Raw genomic sequence first — 20,274 nt, forward strand, 5'->3', positions numbered from 1 at the left:
GCTTCATTGAGTTCTTCAGCACATAACCTGGGTTTTGGAATGCATCAGTCAGTAGCATTCACTTGTGAACATCTCCACGCACTGGAAGACCAAGTTTCAGGCAGACCAAAGTGAGTCTTCCACAGAGTTGATAGTAGTGAACAAATATAGTCATAAATGTTTCAGGTCTGAAACAATGGGAAAAAAAAATCTGGTCCCCACATTATGCCAGCTAACAGTCAGACCCGAGGAGTCTTCACAAAGTGCCAATGAGGCAAGCTGTTGCCGTCAATTTTCATGCCAATCTCTTAGAATTTTATGATGTAAAATGAAAGATTTTCCTTTGAGGACAATGTTTCATTTCTTCACAGAAAATGTTAATTGCATGATAAATGTCACAAAAGATTACAAACCCATAAATGAAAAATGATTAACATTTGTCTATGACAATTATGTCAATATTAAAAGCTGCATATTTATCAGATCAAAACAGCAATATTCATATATAAATACTGCTAATCAATTACTAACCTGACGTTCATAACTGATCTGCACTTCTTGTTCTATGTCAGAATCCAATTCTGCAATATCTGATATATCGGAGTCAGATTCTTCACTATTAGAATCAACATAACCTTCTGTTAAAAGAAATAAATTGCTACCATTATAATAGTATCTTAAATGCAGTTCGATATTCCTTTTATTTAATTAATTTCCATCATACAAAACATGTTCTCTCTCAAATTAAATCAAGCTTCAGTAATTGTGCACTTCCACCCATAATCAAAAAGCAAATTTCAAATCATGACTAGATCATCATAGGTCCAGTGTGCAAGACCTGAGAGTTTTGGAAAAGGAAATCAACTTGTAGGGCAAGTCAACTTGGATTGAGTCTATGCATGTCTTTTGCTAAGACATTACAACTACTGATAAATTACATTCCATAATTTCCTTCAATACAGTGATGGGTGAACAGAGACATATTTATAGTTATATATGTTCTGAAATTCAGATGTTCACTGATGTCCTTTAAGGAAAGGAAATCTGCCATTCTCATCAAGCCTGACTTATGTTTGATCCCAGGCACACAAATTGTGTTTGATTTTTACTTGCTCCATGAAATGACCTAGCAAGCCAAAAATTCACAAAGCCATAAAATAATCAATAAGGTTGGAGACACAAGCCAGTTTCTCCTGATGCTGGTGGCACATAATTTGCCTGACTCCATTTCATACAAAAGATGTAGAATCAGGAAGAGTGTTAATTTCTCAATTATTGCATGTTAAGCATGAATATTTTCGGATGTTGCCAGGACTTGAGGACCTGAGTTATAGGGGAAGGTGGAATAGGTTAGGACTCTGTTCTCTGGAGTGCAGGAGAATGAGGGGAGATCTTATAGAGGCATACAAAATTATGAGGGGTATAGATAGAGAGAATGCATGCAGGCTTTTTCCCCTAAGGTTGGGTGAGACTAGAACTAGAGGACATAGGTTTAGGGTGAAAGGTGAAATATTTAAGGGGAATCTGAGGGGAAACTTCTTCACTCAGAGGGTGGTGCAAGTGTGGAACGAGGGGTGGTTTATGGGGGTTAATAAAATTATTAGAGGGACATAAATATGGTAGCTATTTACATCTTTTCTCCCCCCAGTGTAAGGGAGTCTAAAACTAGTGGACATAGTTTTATGGTGAGCAGGGAAAGATTTAAAGGGGATCTGAGGTGCAAGTTTTTCCACACAGGGGTGGTGGATATATGGAACAAAATGCCAGAGGAGATGGAAGAGGCAGGTACAATTACAACTTTTAAAAGACATTTGGACATGTGTACAGATAGGAAAGGTTTAGAGGGTTATGGGTCATTCACAGGAAAATGGGATTAATGTAGATAGGCATCTTGGTAGGCAAGGATGAGTTGGGCCGAAGGGTCTGTTTCCTTACTGCATAACTCCATGAATCTAACTAACTGTGGCACAATCTGAGGGGACATTGAGCTTTGATTCTTGTCTCCCTTAAGCATTTGGAAGGTTGGATTTATGAAGTAAAAAAGGAAAAGAGTGGAAAAGAGAGAAAAAGAACGTGAGAGAAATACTGTTGAAATCAATCCATCCTAACTGATATTCTCTCTCCACTTCTTAAAAGGACACGTGACAACTGACTCGTCACTGAAATCAATGAGCAGCTTGTGAACCACGAGTAAGAGGAATGAATGCATGTGAATATATATGTGGATGGGATGCAGGCAGTGACATTCTGGTTAAAGGTGCCAAAAGGGTCAATGCTAGGAGAGAAGCTTTGCACATCTGGTTGCAGTGCCACAAGATGACTAAATCAGTGCAGACAATGTCATTGGGGACTTACACAAATCCCATCTGCCATTTATGCATACATGCACTTGTCACTGCTGTGCACACAGATAAAACACTTTCATTAATTTGACTACAGTATTCAATTTAGGCACACACACACAAACATACTCATTAACATTCTTCATTCTTGTATAAGGAGGCTTAGAATACTTGGTAACAATAGCAAATAGGGACCTCCTCTGATTCCAGCACCTTGGCCCATCACAGGAAAAGGTGCTTGCCAGCTGACTCAACCCTCACTAAACATCAATCTGCTCATCCAACTCCTGCACTACTGCCCCACCACCCCATGGCCCTCAATTCCAACCCTAATTACTAATGCATCAATTGAATCCTCTCCAACTATAGCATGCATGGCAATACAAGATCCAAGTATACAAGTACTATTCAATAAAAAAAAAGCTATGTTTATCCCTTAATGTGACTAATAAAGATTATTGCTTTCTATTACATTTGTTTGTGGGAGCTTGAAATAGCTAAATACAAGTCTGTGCGTGTTTGGGTCAATCTTAAATTGTGAAATGCACTATTCCCTTTCATGGGTCCTAATGTATTATTGAGATCATTGGAGAATGAACTAATTTAGCTCAACAGAAATAATCCCTCACATGTGGAAAATTAATGCATTAAAACAAGACAGTTATATTTGCTCAAAAAGATCCAGCCTAATAAATATTTCTGAACTGCCCAATCATTGCACAGACGCATCTTGTGCCTTTTGTTTGGGGTCATAATTTTCCACAGGTTATCTATAACCTATATCGGTTAGTCAGAAGTTGAAAAAGGACAACAAGTTGCCATGTGATAGTTTAAAGCAGAAGGCAATTCTCAGTGTCAAAGGAGGTACAGTACAGGAACTGACCCTTTGGCCCACCAAGTCTATGCCGACCATTAACACCAATCCAATTTTAATCCAATTTTTAAAAAAATTCTCTCCACATTCTTATCAACTCACCCCAGATTCTTCGACTCAGCTACATATCGAGGGCAATTTACAGTGGCTGATTAATCTATCAACCTGCTCATTTTTGGGATGTGGGAGGAAACCAGAGTACTCCGAGGAAACCCACAATGTCACACGTAAACTCCACTCAAACAGCACCGGAGGTCAGGTTGAATCTGGATCTCTGGTGCTGTGAGGGAGAGGCTCTATTAGCTGCGCCACCTGCATCCATGGTTTTTACTGGGGTTGAGCCCCACATTTGGATAAAAGATTATTTTAAAAAATCATTTGGGCAATTTTAATAGCTATCTTTAGATGTTGCTTCATAAAATGCCCAAATGGCCCTATATACATGGATGACTAGAGCACATAAAATACAATCTCATGTGAGACATTAACCTTAATTCACCTTTACAAATAGAAGTCATTATTACTGAAACAGACTGTGTTATTTTAAATTTCATATTAATGATGCAATTTAAATTTCACAGCTGCCATGGTGAGATTGGAATGCATGTTTGTGGATTATTAGTTCAGGGCTCTGGATTACTATTCCAGTAACTGCCACTGCATCACCAGCACCACAAACTCTGCATGTGCACATAATATGTTACTGCACAACTCAACCTGCCAGATTAAAGTGCCATTTAAAATATTTGCTCATGATTTGTTTACCTACAAGACTGATAAAGCCAGCACAATTTTGCAATTGCAGTATAACAGAGAAACTCAAGCAAATATACCAAATATTACATAATTTTTAACAGTGGGAGTTCAACTCAAGATGATCATCTCCTGCAACATTTACTTTATATATGCATTTAGCTCAAAGGCTGCACAAGAATCACATTGCTAGTACACTCTTCAACTATGGTACCCTGCTGGTGGAGAGTGTAGATATTGTCAAGCTTCTTAAGTGCTATTGCAACTACACCCATTCAGGCAAGTGGAAAACATTCTGACAGTCCTAACTTTTGTGCTGTAGGCAGTGGAATGTCTTTGGGCAGCCAACCTATAATACTCAGCCTATCTTCTGTTCTATTACCATGGCATTAATTTGTTTGATCCAGTCCAATTCATTCTAGGGAATTCAGTTGCTGTATAGTAGCACAACTGTATATCAAGGATTGTAGTCAGCCACTTTGCTGCAGATGTTCATTGCCCAGCATATATAATGAAGATAGTACTGGCACCTATCAGCTTGAGCCTGGATACAGTCTTGGCAGAGAATCTTGTTAAAATTCTGGACCACTATTTTACCTTCCTAAAGTGGCTACCATATAACCTGCTAAAATTTAGGCTGCAATCAATACTCTTGGGTTACATTTTAATCTTTTAAGTATTTAGGTGACGAATTAATTAACACAATAAATCAAACATTGAGATGAAAACTTTTTCTCATGTATAATTTTACATTAGAGACTTACTCAGTTTTATACAATAATAATTAAAAATTAGCTGTAGAGAAACCATAAGGAAAATAAAGAACCCAGGCATTCAGCAGAAGATCAGCAGCAAGGCATGAGCCTCCATATGATGAATTTCTGCAGACATCATGGTACACTCCTTGGGAGAAGGAAGTTCATAGAAACACTTACCCCAAGATTAAGCACAACACACAAGCTGCTGGAGGAACTCAGTGGGTTGAGCAGCATCTGTGGGAGGAAAGGAATTGTTGATGTTTCGGGTTAAAACCCTGCATGAAAATGGCTCAGCCTGCCGAGTTCCTCCAGCAGATTGCGTGTTGGTCCAGATTCCAGCTTCTGCAGCCTCATGTCTCCATACCCCAAGGTTAACTTAGACTCTGATGCAGAAACAGACATCTGTACTCCATGATATAGGCTATTATAGAGTCATATAGAGATTCAGCAGCGAAGTCCACACCAACCATCAACCACCCATCCAACATTGATCCCTTACTTTTTTATTCTCCCTGCATTCTCATCAACTTCCCAGATTCTATCATCCACCTATACATTAAAAGGCAATTGACAGTAGCCTATCTTCTTACCAAATCTCTCACCTTATAGGAGATGAGAGGAAACCCACATGATCATGGAGAGAACATGCAAACTATACATAGACAGAACTCCAGATTGGATTGATCTAGAGTCTCTAGCACTATACAACAGTGGTTCTATTAGCTGCACCACTGTGCCACACATTAGTACAATCATACAAGGTCATGATGAGAACACATTTGGAGTATTCTGAACAATTATGGTCTCCTCGCATACAAAAAAATTAAGGATATACTTGCTAGAGAGGGAGTACAGCTAAGATGCACCACACAGACTCCCCAGATGGCAGGTCTGTTGTACGAGGGAAGCCCAAGTAGGTTCAGTCTCTATACTCTACAAGTTAGAAGAATGAGAGGGGACTGCATTGAAAAGTCTTGGCAACCTCAGTAAGAGGTCTCTTAGCTGAAAAGTGTAAAACAAGGGGTCACAGTTGGCTAGGTTTTGTTTTCTCTGGAGCACTGGAAGCTGAAGGGTGATTGATAGGGAGGTATATAAAATCATAAGAGGCATCGATAGTCAGAATCTTTTTCCTAACATTGGGACATCAAAAAAGAGGGCACAGGTTTGAGGTGAAATGAAGGAGTTTTATAGGGGTTTGAGAAGTTTGAGAAGTTTTTTGTGCACAAGGAGTGGTTGATATCTATAACTTTCTGCCAGTGGTGTTGGAGTCAGACAAAATCACTAAACTTAAGAGACATTTAGGCACAGACTTAAATAGGCAAGGCATAAAAAAAAATATGGACTAGTTCCACCAAATGGGATTAATGCAGATGGACAAAAAGGTCACTGAAGGGCCCATTTCTGTGATGTACAACTTTATGACAGTTTCAAAATAATAGGCCTTTTAAGACTGATATCTGGAGAAATTTCTTCAATCACAAGATAGTAAATCTTTGGAATTCTCTACCTTAGAGAATTGTGAAGGCTTAGTCACTCATTGCATTTAAAACTGAGATGAATACATTTCTGGTTAATAGAGGAATCAACGGATAGGAGATCGGGCAGGAAAATGGTGTTAAGGTTGGAGACTGGCAGTGACTTTGTTCTCTTTACAATATTTTTAGTAATTCCACAAAGAAAATACAGAGTACATGAATCAAAAAGATAAAATACTACTAAATACATTGTTTTAATACATACTTGAAATCACAATACTCTATATTAGTAATCAAAAATGATAATTAATTAACAAATAAATTGGAATAATTTTATTATAAAAAAATCTAAACCCACTACCAAGACCGAAGCTATTTAGTAAAAAAAAGGACAAGAAAAAACCCTTGACACAATGATATCAGCCAATATCTGTACTTTAACCACCAGATCAAAGGTTTTGAAAATAGTTCAAAAAATGTCCCCACAGTGTTTGAAAGCCTAAGTTAGATTCAGAAATTGAACAATGGATCTTCTCTAAATTTAAGTATGACATAACATCCCGTAACCATTGAGTATGAGTAGACGGAGTAACCTCCTTCCATTTAAGCAACACAGCCCTCCTGGCTATAAGAGAAATAAAGGCCAAAATGTGTAGATCAGAACTCCAACAATCCCAAATAATGCAGTCAAAGGATTAGGTTTAAAATTTATTTTAAAAAGCACAGAAAAAGTTTGAAACGCCTCTATCCAGTATTTTTTAAGACTCAGACATGTCCAAAACATGTGAATTAAAGAAGCCTCTCCATTATTGCATTTATCACAATAAGGAGATATATCCAAATAAAAACGGGATAACTTGTCTTTGGACAAGTGAGCTCTATGGACCACTTTAAATTGAAGGAGAGAGTGACGGGCACATAATGATGAAGTATTTGTTAATCACTCAAGAAAAAAAACAATGACAATATCCAGCAGCAAATCTGCCAGCCTCATATCTTAACCTATTCACCTGTCTGGGATATATTTGGGTGTGTGCTATTATTTGTTTAGTAAAGCCAGAGTCAAAATTCACCTTGGGACGTGTGTAGGTATTCATTTGAAATCCAACCCTGCTTAACTATTTGAGTAATTGAAGAACTGATGATTCAATCCAGGCCAATTCTGACTTTATGTTGAAGGAAAGGTTGCTAACGAAGTACCTTAAGATAGTCGAGCTGAGCACATGGCTACATCCATGGACCTTGCAGTAAATCCCAAGGTTGAGATTATTGTCCTCCAGCAGCAACTACAATTAAACATTAATTCAGCAATATAATACATAGTTTTAATTACCTTGTGATACATCAAATCCTCCATTTGACATTCCTTCGGGAATAAATCGCCATTGAAATACAGAGTGATCAGCACCACCTGTACTCATAATCCACTGAAAATCATATGACCAACGCACATTAGTTACATGAGCAGAATGTCCAACATATTTACGGAATTTTGCTCCTGAAATGAGGAAACAGATGATTGTGCAGCAAAAATACACATTAGGTTATGATCATCTACAGCTTTTTCTTTATAATATCATTCTTGAAGTGTTTAGAGCTGGCAGGAAAAATAAAATTCTAAAACTAAATATCTGTTAAAAATACTTTTGGTTATTGTAGCAATATTATACAAGTTAGGAACAGAAGTGAAACATTTTATGGAAATATACTTGTTTTAGCAGACAACTGAAGAACACCTAATCAAACAAACACCCTTCACAAAAGCTATTTGTAACTAATTATACCTACAACAATAATTATACAGAATATTGGGATGAATGAAAACTTAATTGGGTAAGAATATGATCCAGCATATTTATTTCTAAAGCAATGTTCTGAAGTGAAGCAGCACTATAAATCTATTTGTAACTAATTATACCTACAACAATAATTATACAGAATATTGGGATGAATGAAAACTTAATTGGGTAAGAATATGATCCAGCATATTTATTTCTAAAGCAATGTTCTGAAGTGAAGCAGCACTATAAATCTCACTATAACTTCTAAATTTGCTTACCCATTAGCACCTGTCAATTTTTTTCATTATTGCTTATAACACAAAGTTACCCTGACCAGTTGGGTCTTTGCAAACAGAAAAGTATGCCAGACAGAAATAATGGTGGTTTTAAGCCCAAAGAATTAAACAACTAATTAACTCCTTTCATTCCTGTGGAATACCCACAAACAGATTTAAAGCAGACAAAGCGCTACTTTGACTCATCCCCCTTCTCAACTCTCAGTCCACAGTCCTGTGGGTCACAGTACCTCAAGAGGAGGACGACCTGTACGATGCATAGTGTCTCATTGTAAACTACCTAGTTATTGAAGGAGTTTAGTTCCTTCTGGTTATTGAACATTGAGCTGCATGATGCCCAGAATTATTTGCTCATGATTTGTGTACCCACAAGACTGAATTTTCATGATGCTCAACAACTCTGTTATTAATTATAATTTCTACCGATTCCCCAATGGCAGATTTTAGATGAATTGGTCCATAATTCACCGGTTTCTCTAAACTTTCATGAATTACAGATGGAGATACTCAATTTCCTAATTCCCAAAGTGAAAGCGCTTTGGGAAATCATAGTTAGAACATGTGCAAAGTTCTCACGAATTGCCTTTAAACAATATATGCTTAAGAATTGTCACTCTTTAAACACTTATTTTCTTCAGTACTGTTATTTTGCTTGAGGGTCCAAACTCCTGATCTAGTATTAGGCTATATGGTATGTTCAGCATTCTCTGCTATAAATCAGATGCAAAATAATTATTTAACACGTTCATTGGGTCCTTATTTTCATTTACAATATTAGCATCAGTTTTCAAGAACACTCAATTTTTCTAATATAATTGTAGAAGAATTGTTGATTTCAATATTCCTTGCAAGTTTGCTATTGTACTCCTGTTGCTTTTTCTTTACCAATCATCAAGTCAATGCTACATTTTTTTCTGCTTTTACATGCTTTACTCTTATTCCTGTTGCCTTTTTAACTCTGTTATCCCTAGCTTTTCTTTCCTGGCAAGCAGAGCTCCAGCTGTTTTGGAATACAAACTGATTTGGTGCGTAACTGACTAATTTATTGAGCAATTTATTCCTCTTTTAATACAGCAAAAAATTTGCCCACTAACTTCAAGTCAGTTTATCTCAACCCATTAAAAGGGAGCCTAACCAAGATTTATTCTGTAAAATTTAGTTGCATAGCAAAATTTGACTGGGGTTTACAGGTTGATTTAATTCCAATGTCTCGTGCACAAACATGTGGCATATTGATCAGTACATCAGCTGGTGCAAAGCATGAGCATGCAATAAACAGTTGCTCACTAGTAATATGCAAAGTTGACAATGACCACAAGCAGTTACATAACTTGCATAACCATTTTAAATTGACCAGGTATTCAGCTACATTGCCTTGCATATGCAGTCATATATTTGGAGCTTGCCTCCTCATTCCACCTCCTCCCAGTGAGCAGCAATTACCTCCTGCAGTGGTAGTGAGGAAAGAGGCTATTCAAGATATTGCAGCCCACTCTAAGTGCTATCAAGTTTCATGTAAACCACTCACTGCAGCAACCAAACATGAATTTGTTCTTTCAAAGTGCTTGTTGCTTTCACCTTATCACTAAATTAATTGTTGTGTTGTTTCAAGAATGTTCACCCATTTCACATCAATTCCATGTTACTAAGGATTTTTTTTTCTCTTTTGTAGCTCTTACTATTTGCCTTCTATCCCTTATTATCTGCTTTGTATCCCTGTTATTGTTTCTGATATCTCCTCACCTACATACATTTTTTTTAACCATTCCTTGAATTTGTATATTCAACTTTTCAGGTTGATGCATCTCTAACTTCTTTTGAGAAAATAGACATTTAATTCCATGAATGAAGTTCTTGACCATTCAGCATATAGTCATGCTGAAGTAGGAATCTTCAGAATAAGAAAATGGGGAAAGTTTGTAATATGGTCAACTTAAATATCATATAAATTAGAAAGTGATGATGGGAAAATAGGCCAATAGTGGAGATGGCTTAAAGGACACTTACTAAGAGCAGGGAAGTGCTTAGATTATAGGACATAGCTGGCTGGAGCAGAGATAAACAAATGGAGGTTAGAATACAGCTTAAGTGCAAGACAATAAGCTGAGTCTACAGAAGGGCAAGACCATAAATCAGAGCAACCAATTGCAGGGAGAATGGGAGAAACTGCTGTCTGGCAAAGGAAGCAAAGTACTATTTATCAGGCACTTAGAGGCAACTCTTGCAGAGATAAAACAAAGATCAGATACTACAAAGAGAAGTGAATTATTGATGAAATCGTGAAATCTGCATGTAACTATTGTAACGCGAATACTATAAATTGCTGTAAGTCTTTTGGATCAGTGGAGTATCTTTGAGCTCTTATTTGAAGTGCTCCCCAGTGTACACTGTAACAGGTCTGAATAAACCGACTTGTTTGAGAAATTCATCGCTGCTGTACAACAGATTTTGTGTGCTGTCCTGATCTGAGCTGTAATTAAGAGGGCAACTGGGCCCCACTGAAAGCCAGATTCAGGGTGCAGGTTAAACACCCAAATTCGTCCAATGCATGCTTTGCGTTTATCAAATACTTATGCTGTTCATTAATATTCTTTTCCTTTAACTTAAAGATCATTTTACAGAATATCAAAGTCAAGGCCACCATCTATAGTGAAACTATTATGCAAAATTCCTGCCACATTTTTCAACAACCCATCTTACCAATATTTAAAACCTGAATCCATAACTTGCCCTTCTCCCACTCAATTGTAATATTCAATTCATTCATTTTATGGTCTTTGCTACTTAGATGTTCCTTTGCCAACCCTTAATTATTCAGGCTCAATAAATCCAGGGTTGTCTGTTGAATTATTTTCTTCCTCCACCCTCTGGTCATTGGGTAATCTTGCTGTGTCTTGTGCTTTTTTCCCTAGAATGATACTCTAAGCAGAATAACCATCAACATGAACATGAGAGAAACTCAGTTATTGCAGAAACATTGAAATCAAATAAAACTCTTCCAATTCATAGCTTTGATGTCCTTAAGACTTCAACTCTTAAGGTCAGGTTGATTTCTTGGAAAATCAAAATGAGACTGAGTGTACAGATAGAAATGGATCCTATTAGCCTAAGGATGGTGGGCGAGAGTATACACCAAGTATTTATGATTGAGAATGTACTGCCTGAAGATGTGGCTGATGCACAGTCAATTGTAGTTTAAAAAGAGAATTAATTTAGGAATTTAAGGTGGTGTAAATGGAGGGTGATGAATAAGAGGGAAGAGAACAAAAAATATAATGCTGGAACAATGGGACACTGATCCAATGACTAATGCAAGCTCAAAAGAATACCATCTTGTCTTCCACCTAGACATATTACGGTCCTTGGGATTCAATTTATGCTACAATTTCATGCAACCAGCCTTGCTTGTGTCAGAACTTTCCAACTGTAATGCAAGGCAAATGACTCAATTTTTCTCTCATGATGCTGCCTGACCTACTGGCCATTTCCAGTGTCTCTTTTATTTCAGATTTTCAGCAAGCATCATGTTCTATATTTCACAGATCCAGCGATTACTTTCCTTTTGTTCTCATTCATCTCCTTGTATTTACATTTCCTCCAGACAGATCAGCTACAAATAACAAACCTTCAGCACCCTCCTTCAGCTGGCATCAACACCATCTTTGTCACTCAGTCTCTTCACTTCCATACTATAACAGACTAGTTCTTTGTTTGATCCACTTGCAACCCCTCTGCCCCACTTTCTGTGGGGCTTAAATCATGCTCTTTTCTAACTTTTCCTCGTTCTGAGTTAATATTTCATCGACCTGAAATGTTAACTTGGAATCTCTCCACAGATGCTGCCTGAGCTATAGAGATTTCCCAGCATTGTCATCATTTCAAATTTGCAGTTTACCTTGGCAGGTGGGGAGTTGTTTTAACAGAACAGAAAACGCCTGTTCAAATACTGATGCCCATAAATAAAAGCCCCTTTCTTCCACACTTTACTTCCAGTCACAAATGCAGATCTCTAATCCATTTGTTCCTGTGGTACTGTGTGCTCAAGTCATGTAGCAGTCACAGGAACACTGCTGAATAAATTGCTGTTGACTACTATAACACAAGAAAATAACAGAAACAAATAGCAAAAGAAAATCAAAATAGGAAAAAGGATGAAAGTCTTTGGAATACGTCATATTAATGTTCATATAAATAATACCATAACTAGAATAAACAGTCAAAAAACAGATTCCTTACCCTTCTTCAAAGAAGGAAACCTGAAAAGTTTGACCAATCCAAAGTCATCACCAGACACAAGGGTAGCACTGCCAAAATTTGCATCCACAGAATTGATATCCATGATGTCTGTATACTTGGGCCAAATTCCATTTACTTCAGGTCCAATTACGCAAGTCCAAGTAGACCAATGAATTCCTTTTATTTCATCTTTACTCGTTAAATGCTTTCCAGCTTAAAAAGATATTTGGTACATTATTACAGAAAATACAATGTTATCGTTTACAGTTTAAAATCATCTCATTTTATAATTCTTTGCAGCATTGGCATGGTCTAATAGTCACTCAATTTATGGCAAATTTGTATCTTTCTTCAAGTATAGACATACAACTTAAATCATAAATAGTAAACTATGCACAATTTGAATTACAGTGCATTACAAAACCAAAATTCTTACATTTTGCTCAAATACTGAGTGGACAGTCAAAGCATTTCTATAAGCTATTTCGTATCTTTCTGTAGTAAGCTTAAGAAAAAAATGAAATAGCCAATAGCAACACAAGGGGTAAAATTTACACTGTTATAAAAAAGTTAACATTTTGGTGCCACCTTTAAGGGGATAGTTCTTAATACTTCCTGGACTTCTGGACTTGATGCTCCCATAATTTTAAAAGGCATTACCCATGTTAATGTACCTTGAATCTCATGGAAAAACGTAGAAAATATGAACCAACTTAGTTTTATCCATTTAGATTTTATTAATACCATTTTAACTCAATGAAAATCTATGCAAAATAACATATTAATTACTATGTGCTGTTATCAGAAGCTTGATTTGTACAGTCACTGCACCTCAAAAGATATTTCCGACAGACCATCTTCCATATGAAATATTCTTTTTAGATGCTGCCTAACCTGCTGCTTCTAGCATTTTCTATTTCTACTTCAGATTGGCTGTAAAATTCTTTGAAATATCCTGTGATCATCAAGGACAATATAAATCCAAGTCTCTCTTTTTTAAACTCTAATACTTGCTGGCCAGGTTTCAAATAATTCAAGAAGTGTAGTGCTAAAATGGAAACCAAGCCACTCAGCTGCAAAGGCAATTGCTTAATGGGGTGTTCCTTAAGAGCCAGAAGCTGGACCCAAAGCAACATTTTTGCCAATTGCAGTCTATCGTCATGACTGTGACTGGTCAACTCCCTCCTCCATACTCTGTGGCCTTGATTCTACAGTAGGGAAACAGAGCAAACTAAAGCCTCCAAGCTCAGACCTTTACCTGCTTGTCCCACAATTGTCTTAACTTTCATTCTTTTTCCCTCCCAATTAGCAAGTTCCACTGGCCACAAGCACAGCTCTTTGCAAGCTAGTTGAGAGCTGCCCCAGTGATCACATTTGCAGCACTTCAAGGATTCAATCCTACCCAATGCCAAGACAGTTTATCAAGGTAATCTAGCTATCCTGATAACCCATCCCGTTTTCTACAGCTGTTGAGCACTTCCTCAATATAGGAAGTGGCTGAACTCCAAGGTTTAGCCTCAAATCTGTGAAAGGTTGATTCAGAGCCAACATTACCAACCAACCTGATGCACAGACTGGTCCTGAAAATGGTACATCTCACCTAAATCAGAACTACTACCATAGGCCAGACTGTCCTGGCAAACAAGTACCCCATCTCTATTCTCCCTTTCCTCTCCAAAATCATTTGGTGCATTATACTCTACTAACTTTGTGCTTGTTTTGGCCCAGCTACTTATCTGAATCTAATTACATTTCCAACCTTATTACAGTTAGAAATAAATGGCACAAATGATAACCCTGTGACAATGATGATGGACCAAGATCCCTCCCCACCTTGCTTGATCTTTTCCCAGTTCTGAAAAGTCATTGACCCAAAATGTTGCATTGCCTTCTAACTCCAAATATACTACCTGACTTGGTGAGTATTTCAATTATTTTCAGCCTTTTAAACCGTCTCTGCTGTTGCTCCTTCTTCCTGGATCTCACAGTAATAAGACGAACAAGCAGTGTTGCAGATGAGAAAGCGGAGGCAAATATGGAAGTTACAGCAAATACAAGTTAAGGCAAGTCCAGTTGGCAGGACAGACAGGGGCAGGACAGGGAGTAAGGAAGGTCTGATAGATTAAACTGTATTCGTTTTAATACAAGAAGCCCAACAGATAAGGCAGATGAACTCAGAGCATTTATAGGCTCATAGGTGTGGGATATTATACTATTACAGAAACATGTTGAGGGATGATCAAGACTGTCAGCTTAATGTTCTGGGGTACAGATGCTATAGGCATGAGGTGTGGAGGTAGGAGCAGGGGAGTTGCATTTTTGATTAGGGAGAACATCATGGCAGTACTTAGAGAGGATATTCCCGGGGGGGGGGGGGGGTGTCTAGTGAGACTACATGGGTAGAAATTAGAAGGGGATGATCACCTTGATGGGGTTGTACTTCAGGGTCCTCAGTAGTCAACAGGAATTAGAAAAGCAAATATGTAGGTAGGTCAGATAGCTGTTGGAGTAATAGGGTTGTAATACTAGGTGATTTTACTTTCCAAAACAAAATTGATTGGAACTGCCATGCCTAGGGCTTGGATGGAGCAAAATTGTATGTGTCCAGGGAATATCTCAAGCAATATGTAGACTGCCCTACTAGATAGGGGGCAATACTCTACCTCCTATTGGGAAATGAAGCTGGACAAGTGGCTGATGTAGCAGCATTCCCCCCCCCCCTTAAAAGTTGCAATCTCAGTAAATGAGGACACTCTAACAAGTCCAAAACAAACATGACAATGGAAGATCTTCTGGATTATCAAATCCATTCACTTCTGGTCTTAGAACACGAGTATTGCTGCCTTACAGTAACTAGAGACAGTGATCTCTGATTGTTCTATAGCAATCCTCACCATAACCAGGAGATGGATGCCCAAGGTTGGGCAACATGTCCTATTCTATTTGATAGCAAACTATCATGCACAGATATACATTTCCTCAGGAGTCCATCCACCTGCCTATGTTATATATTCTGTTTCACCATGTCTCTCTACAAATGGTTTGACATACCAATTCAACAAATGAAGTCCAATCTTGAATTACCAGCAAAAATTAAGGGTTGTACTCAGAAGATCTTTGATCTTTAGACTCCATGGTCAACTGAGAGGTATAGAATCATAGCAATCTACAGCATAGAGACAGGCTCTTTTGGCCTACCTTATCCATGCTGACCATCGTGCCCACCTATGTTAATCCTGTTTGGCCACATTGAACCCCTATCACTCTATGCCTTTCCAGTCCAAGTACATGTCCAAATGCCTTTTAAACACTGTAATTGCATTTGCCTTCATCACCTGCTCTGGCAGCTTGTTCCAGATATTCACCACTCTCTATATGCGAAAACTTACTCAAGGGAGAAAAAACTTGAGTTAATGAAAAGTAGGAACACTGGGATAACTCAGGAAAGGCCTCAATCCCATATACAAAATCTGCTAAATTATCACATTAAAATTCTAAGCTATTTGGAAATTAAAAGCAAGTGAAGGTTGAAGTACTGAACCTCTGCATGGTTGATCACTGCTCTTGGGACAACTGTACTCTGCCATTGGAATCTAGTGACAAAATGCAAACTTCTACAGATTTCTGAGCACTTAGACTAGAAAATCTGCCTGCTGAACCAGTGCTAGGTCAGATTTGGTGCAAGTACAGCACGGAACAGCTGTTGGTGAAAAGGTCAAATACCAGGACATTTCCTTTTTTTTTGTTTGGGATAATATTTTTCGACATAAGTGACATAAATCTCTTTGGCATCTTTTACAGTTTGTAACCCGAGGCAGGCTCTTCTGGCTGTCACATTAATTCTGGGGGAAGGGTGTGCCAGTTATGCCAGAAAGACCCTAAACTATGCTAGGGCTCACCTTTCAGCTGGAAGCCAGATTGAGAGGAAGACTGTAAACTGGGACTTGCTCCAGTTAATAGTGGGTTTTGAGGACAGGTGATCACAGAACTTGCTGGATGATGAAAGATCATACTAATATAATTCACTAATAAACATGTCAGCAGATAAACACTGTGCGAGTTTATGGGAGTCATTGTGCTTCAAAGTTACAAATTTTGTTCAAATGGAATTGCATGAAGTAAAAAATATATTTGGCATCATACATTTTAAGGCTATTGAAAGCCTTTATTCCACTGTTTTTCTTTGAAAAAAAGAACATATTTTCACATTCTAAAATGAAATAAAGTAATAACATGGCATCTACAAATAAGGGTAAAGTGATCCGTACTTACATGGCATTTTGTAAAACAGTCTTTCTCCAGCACCATCATTGACCTGCAGATGTTTGCTGTCAATGGACCAGTCAATGTGTGTAATGAAACTAGATGACTTGCTGCATTCACCAACTTTCTTGTATCGCTGTGAAACTGCGTAGATATCAACTAGACCATCATTTGAACCTACAGCAAGGTACGATCCATCTGGACAATATTTCATTTCATGAATTACCTCTTTTCGGTCTTTAATGTGGACCACCTCTGTCATATCTCTGCAAATAATACAACAGAAGTCACTAAGTATTTCCACTTGAGCTGCAGTCACATTTTGAATCAAATAATTTCTCTCTACCAAGTTGGTATATCATTATTCAAAATTTTATTAAAATATCTTAGACATCTTCAAGAAAAAAGTGTTCTTGTTGCCAATTATTTTTGGATAATTAACAGAGTTCTTTGTGTGCTTGAAAGATTAACTGGAAAAATACAAAGTTTAAAAAATGCATTTCAAACAACTTCAAATTTAGAAATAGTTAACCGTGACACAAATCTCACATCTAAACACAATTCCCATTTAATTCCTGTTACACCTTCCTAACAATGATGGTGTTTTAGCAGTTGAGGTCCCTTGACATTATATTCCACTCCATTTTTCATGCAGAATTATCAATCTTGCATGAATCCAAACAGCTTTTAGGCCTCTAGGACGTGGCCTATTATTTCCCTTTTAACTCATTCAATAACCACACAGAAATCTCTGCCACTGCCTTAAACTCACCATACTCAGTTTTTGCAAGGACATGGACTGTGTCACTTTTGTCATATTTAAATACTCTGTTATAAACAGACTTAGTTCTGATGAAAAGTCATTGATCTGAAATACATTTCTTTCTACATATATGCTGCCTGACCTGTCAGCTCAGGACATTAACATAATTTTGATTAAGATCCTGGTTAACACAGTCTTGGTCCATTACTGAATGGGACATCAGGCAGCCTAGGCAAAATTTGTCAATGAGCATCAAGGGGACTACAGTCCAATGGTTGGAATCAAATTACACACTATTTCAACCAAAATGAGTATGTCACCACCGTCATGGACTTCATCTGCAAGTGTGTAGAGGACTGTGTACAAAAAGAGATCAATCCAGTTGTTCTCAAATCAGAAACCATGGATGAATCGGGAGATCTACTCCCCACTGAAGTCCAGAACTGCAGCATTCAAATCAGGTAACCCTGACCTTAACAACAAATCGAGATACGACCTCAGTAAAGCTATCAGGGATGCCAAGAAATGATACCAGTCCAAAATTGAGTCCCAGACCAGCTGTCAGTTGTGGGAGGGTTTACATGCTATGATGGGCTACAAAACGAAGTGGAGCTACATCGCCAAAAGCGCATCCCTTCCAGATGAGCTTAGTGCATTCTATGAATATATTGAACAGAAGGGGATTGGAATGTCACCAGCCACCCTGACAGTCGCTAATGCACCTGAACCCACAGATACCGCTGCAGACGTCAGACCAGTCTTCCGGAGAGCAAACCTGTGAAAAGCATATGGCCCAGGTGGAGTCTTCAGCAACGTCCTGAGATCCTGCGCAGATTAGCTGGCGGGGGTATTTGCAGACATTTTTAACCTCTCCCTACTTCAATCTGAGGTCCCCTCCTGCTTTAAAACCACTATCATCCTGGTACCAAAAAAAGGTAACATGCCTTAATGACTACCGGCCGGTGGCTCCAGCATCCACCATCATGAAGAACTTTGAGAGGCTGGTCACGCCACACATCACCTCCAGCCTCTCAGACAACCTCGACCCACTGCAATTCGCCTCCCGCCGAAACAGGTGGACACCATCTTCCTGGCCCTACACTCATTTCTGGAGCATCTGGACAGTAAAGAAACTTACATTAGATTATACTTTATTGACTACGGCTCTGCCTTCAATACCATAATTCCAAGGAAACTCATCTCCAAACTCCTAGACCTGGGATTCAACACCTCCCTTTGCAACTAGATCCTTGACTTCCTGACCAACAGACTGCAATCAGTAAGATAGGCAGCAACACCTCGGCCACGATTATCCTCAACACTGGTGCCCCTACTCTACTCCCTATACACTCACGACTGCGTGGCAAGATTCTGTTCTAACTCCATCTACAAGTTTACAGATGACACCACTGTAGTGGGGCAAATCTCAAATAACCACGTCGAAGTACAGGAAAGAGCTAGAGCCTTGTGGCTTGGTGTGATGACAACCACCTTTCCCTCAATGTCAGCAAAACAAAACAGCTTGTAATTGACTTTAGGAAGAGGGTGGTGCACATGCTCCTGTTTACATCAACAGTGCTGATGTAAAAAGGATTGATAGCTTCAAGTTCCTCGGAGTGAACATCACCAATAGCCTGTCCTGGTCCAACCACACAGATGCCACAGCTAAGAAAGCTCACTAGCACCTCTACTTCCTCAGGAGGCTAAAGAAATTTGGCATGTCCCCTTTGACCCTCACCGATTTTTATAGATGCACCATAGAAAGCATCCTATCTGGATGCATCACAGTTTAATATGGCAACTGCTCTGCCTGTGACCACAAGAAACTGCAGAGAGTTGTGGGCACAGCTCAGCACGTCATAGAAACCAGCCTCCCCTCCATAGACTCCATCTACACTTCGCTGCCTCAGTAAAGCAGACAACATAATCAAAGACCCCACCTACCTGGACATTTTCTCTTCTTCCCCCTCCCATCAGGCAGAAAATACAAAAGCCTGAGAACATGTACCAACGGGGTCAAGAACAGTTTCTATCCTGTTGTTATAAGACAATTGAAAGATCCCCTAGTATGATAAGATGGACTCTTGGCCTCACAATCTACCCCGTTATAGCCCTATTGTCTACCTGCACTGCACTTTTTCTGCAACTGTAATACTTTATTCTGCATTGTTAATTGTTTTTCCTTGTACTACCTCAATGCAGTGTTGTAATGAAATGATCTGTATGGATGGCATGCAAAACAAAGTTGTTTACTGTACCTTGGTAATAAACAATAATAAACCAATTTACAAAGGAAGATGGCTGCAGTTGTTTGAGGTCAATTATCCCAGCCCCAGATTATTAATGCTCAAAGTCCTTCGAGTAGTGGACTAACTGCTTCATCAATGACCTTTCTTCCACCTGAAGCAAGGTACTTGCTGATGATTATACAACGTTTAATTCCATTCACAGAAAATGAACCAGTCCACACCTAGACAATGTTTGGGCACTGTCTGCAAAGGATGTAACACACATTTGTGCCACAAATGTGCCAGACAATGATCAACTCCAGAAAATGAGAGTCAACCTTGACATTCAATTGCATTCCTATTAATGAGATGCTACTTTCAACATCCTTGGGGTCACCATTAAGCAGAAAGTCAATTGAACCAGCCATATAAGTGCTGTGGCTAAGAGGTCATGTATGAGACCATGTATCATATAGCATGCCACTCACCTCCTGACACTCCAAAGTCATTCCTCCATCTACAAGGA

At 38.5% G+C, this 20,274-nt stretch overlaps 1 protein-coding gene across 2 annotated transcripts in view; it reads right to left on the bottom strand.

The window, feature by feature from the left end:
• The window catches only part of LOC127568483 (echinoderm microtubule-associated protein-like 6), a 240,932-nt gene that overhangs the window by 111,730 nt on the left and 108,928 nt on the right, over nucleotides 1–20,274 (bottom strand). For both annotated transcript variants that reach the window (XM_052012286.1, XM_052012285.1), the window contains exons 9-12: nucleotides 16,767–17,023; nucleotides 12,495–12,707; nucleotides 7,515–7,679; nucleotides 511–617 (exon numbers count right to left, since the gene is read on the bottom strand). In XM_052012286.1, coding sequence (XP_051868246.1) covers nucleotides 511–617; nucleotides 7,515–7,679; nucleotides 12,495–12,707; nucleotides 16,767–17,023 — 742 coding nt within the window. The remainder of the gene's footprint in view (nucleotides 1–510; nucleotides 618–7,514; nucleotides 7,680–12,494; nucleotides 12,708–16,766; nucleotides 17,024–20,274) is intronic.

The sequence above is a fragment of the Pristis pectinata genome, chromosome 3 (assembly GCF_009764475.1).
Source record: "Pristis pectinata isolate sPriPec2 chromosome 3, sPriPec2.1.pri, whole genome shotgun sequence".
NCBI lineage: Eukaryota > Metazoa > Chordata > Chondrichthyes > Rhinopristiformes > Pristidae > Pristis > Pristis pectinata.